General features: G+C 41.8%; 1 protein-coding gene across 1 annotated transcript; it reads left to right on the forward strand.

Annotated features, from left to right (window-relative positions):
- The first annotated feature begins 212 nt into the window (after window positions 1-212).
- Window positions 213-1,130, forward strand: LOC103210866 (olfactory receptor 4A15-like). The gene has a single exon (XM_007956784.1). The coding sequence runs from the start codon at window positions 213-215 to the stop codon at window positions 1,128-1,130; it is 918 nt and encodes a 305-aa protein (XP_007954975.1).
- Window positions 1,131-1,374: the final 244 nt, after the last annotated feature.

A 1,374-nucleotide genomic window follows, 5' to 3' on the forward strand; every position in this document is an offset into this window, starting at 1 on the left:
CACTATATGATAAGATGATAGACATTAGGGACCATGTTAGAAAAAGTCTTATATTCTTATAATCTTGGGCAGTGGGGAAATACAGTAAAACATAATGTCTGATTATTGGCTAAAGAAACAAATGAGCTAAGGTTTTAAAAAGTCATTGTTCATCATTAAATTTACAGGTGAATTTGTTCTGAACACGGAAATAAGGACACACAGGAGCACATATGGAACAGAGGAACAATGTGACTGAGTTTATCTTCTTGGGCCTCACTCAGAGTGTCCAAGGTCAGAAAATACTATTTGCTGTGTTCCTGCTCATATACAGCATGACGATGGTGGGGAACCTTCTTATTGTACTGACTGTCATGATTAGCCCAACCCTTGATGCCCCCATGTACTTCTTTCTTGGCTACTTATCCTTTATGGATGCTCTTTATTCTACTACAGTCACCCCAAATATGATTAAAGACTTACTCTATGAGAAGAAAACCATTTCTTTCCAAGCTTGCATGACTCAGCTTTTTGTAGGACATTTATTTGGTGGAGCTGAGATTTTACTTCTGGTGGCCATGGCCTACAACCGCTATGTGGCTATCTGCAAACCCCTGCATTATATGACCATCATGAACCAACGGGTGTGTGTTCTGCTGCTGCTGGTGGCCTGGGTTGGAGGTTTTGTGCATGCGGGAATTCACCTTCTCTTTGTTTACAACCTTCCCTTCTGTGGTACCAATGTCATAGATCACTTCATCTGTGACATGTACCCCTTATTAAAACTTGCCTGTACTGACACATATGTTATTGGACTCAGTGTAATTGCCAATGATGGGGCAATATGTTTGGTCATCCTTTTGCTGTTGTTCATCTCCTATGGGGTCATTCTGCACTCCCTGAAGAATCTTAATCAGGAAGGGAGACACAAAGCCTTGTCCACCTGTGGCTCCCACATCACTGTGGTGGTCCTCTTCTTTGTCCCTTGTATTTTTCTGTATGTGAGACCTCCTTACACCTTATCTGTTGATAAATTCTTGGCTGTGTTTTACACTGTCATCACCCCTATGTTGAACCCCTTCATCTATACACTGAAAAATGCAGAGATGAAAAATGCCATGAAGAAACTTTGGGGCACAAAGGGAAAATGAAGAAGACAGATGCATCAGCTACTTTTAATAAAACCAATCAACACTCCAAACCCAAATCCAAATTGCTAGAGTCGATTCCAGAAAAGCTGTGTGATAGTTGAAGATCTGTTAACTTGGCTGGACTTCACTTGTGAGTGGTATTTCCCATGATGGATTACATGACTACGTCCTAAGTGGCCGGTCAGTCTAGGGGGAGTTTCCCCAGGGGTGTGGCCTACCTGTAATACTATCCCAGGAACAAACT

Source organism: Orycteropus afer, unplaced genomic scaffold (assembly GCF_000298275.1).
Source record: "Orycteropus afer afer isolate SDZICR_OR568_19922 unplaced genomic scaffold, OryAfe1.0 scaffold00666, whole genome shotgun sequence".
NCBI classification, from domain to species: Eukaryota; Metazoa; Chordata; class Mammalia; order Tubulidentata; family Orycteropodidae; genus Orycteropus; species Orycteropus afer.

What these genes read in the sequence shown, in the direction of transcription:
- LOC103210866 (XM_007956784.1), top strand. Translation starts at nt 213, where the DNA reads ATGGAACAGAGGAACAATGTGACTGAGTTTATCTTCTTGGGCCTCACT.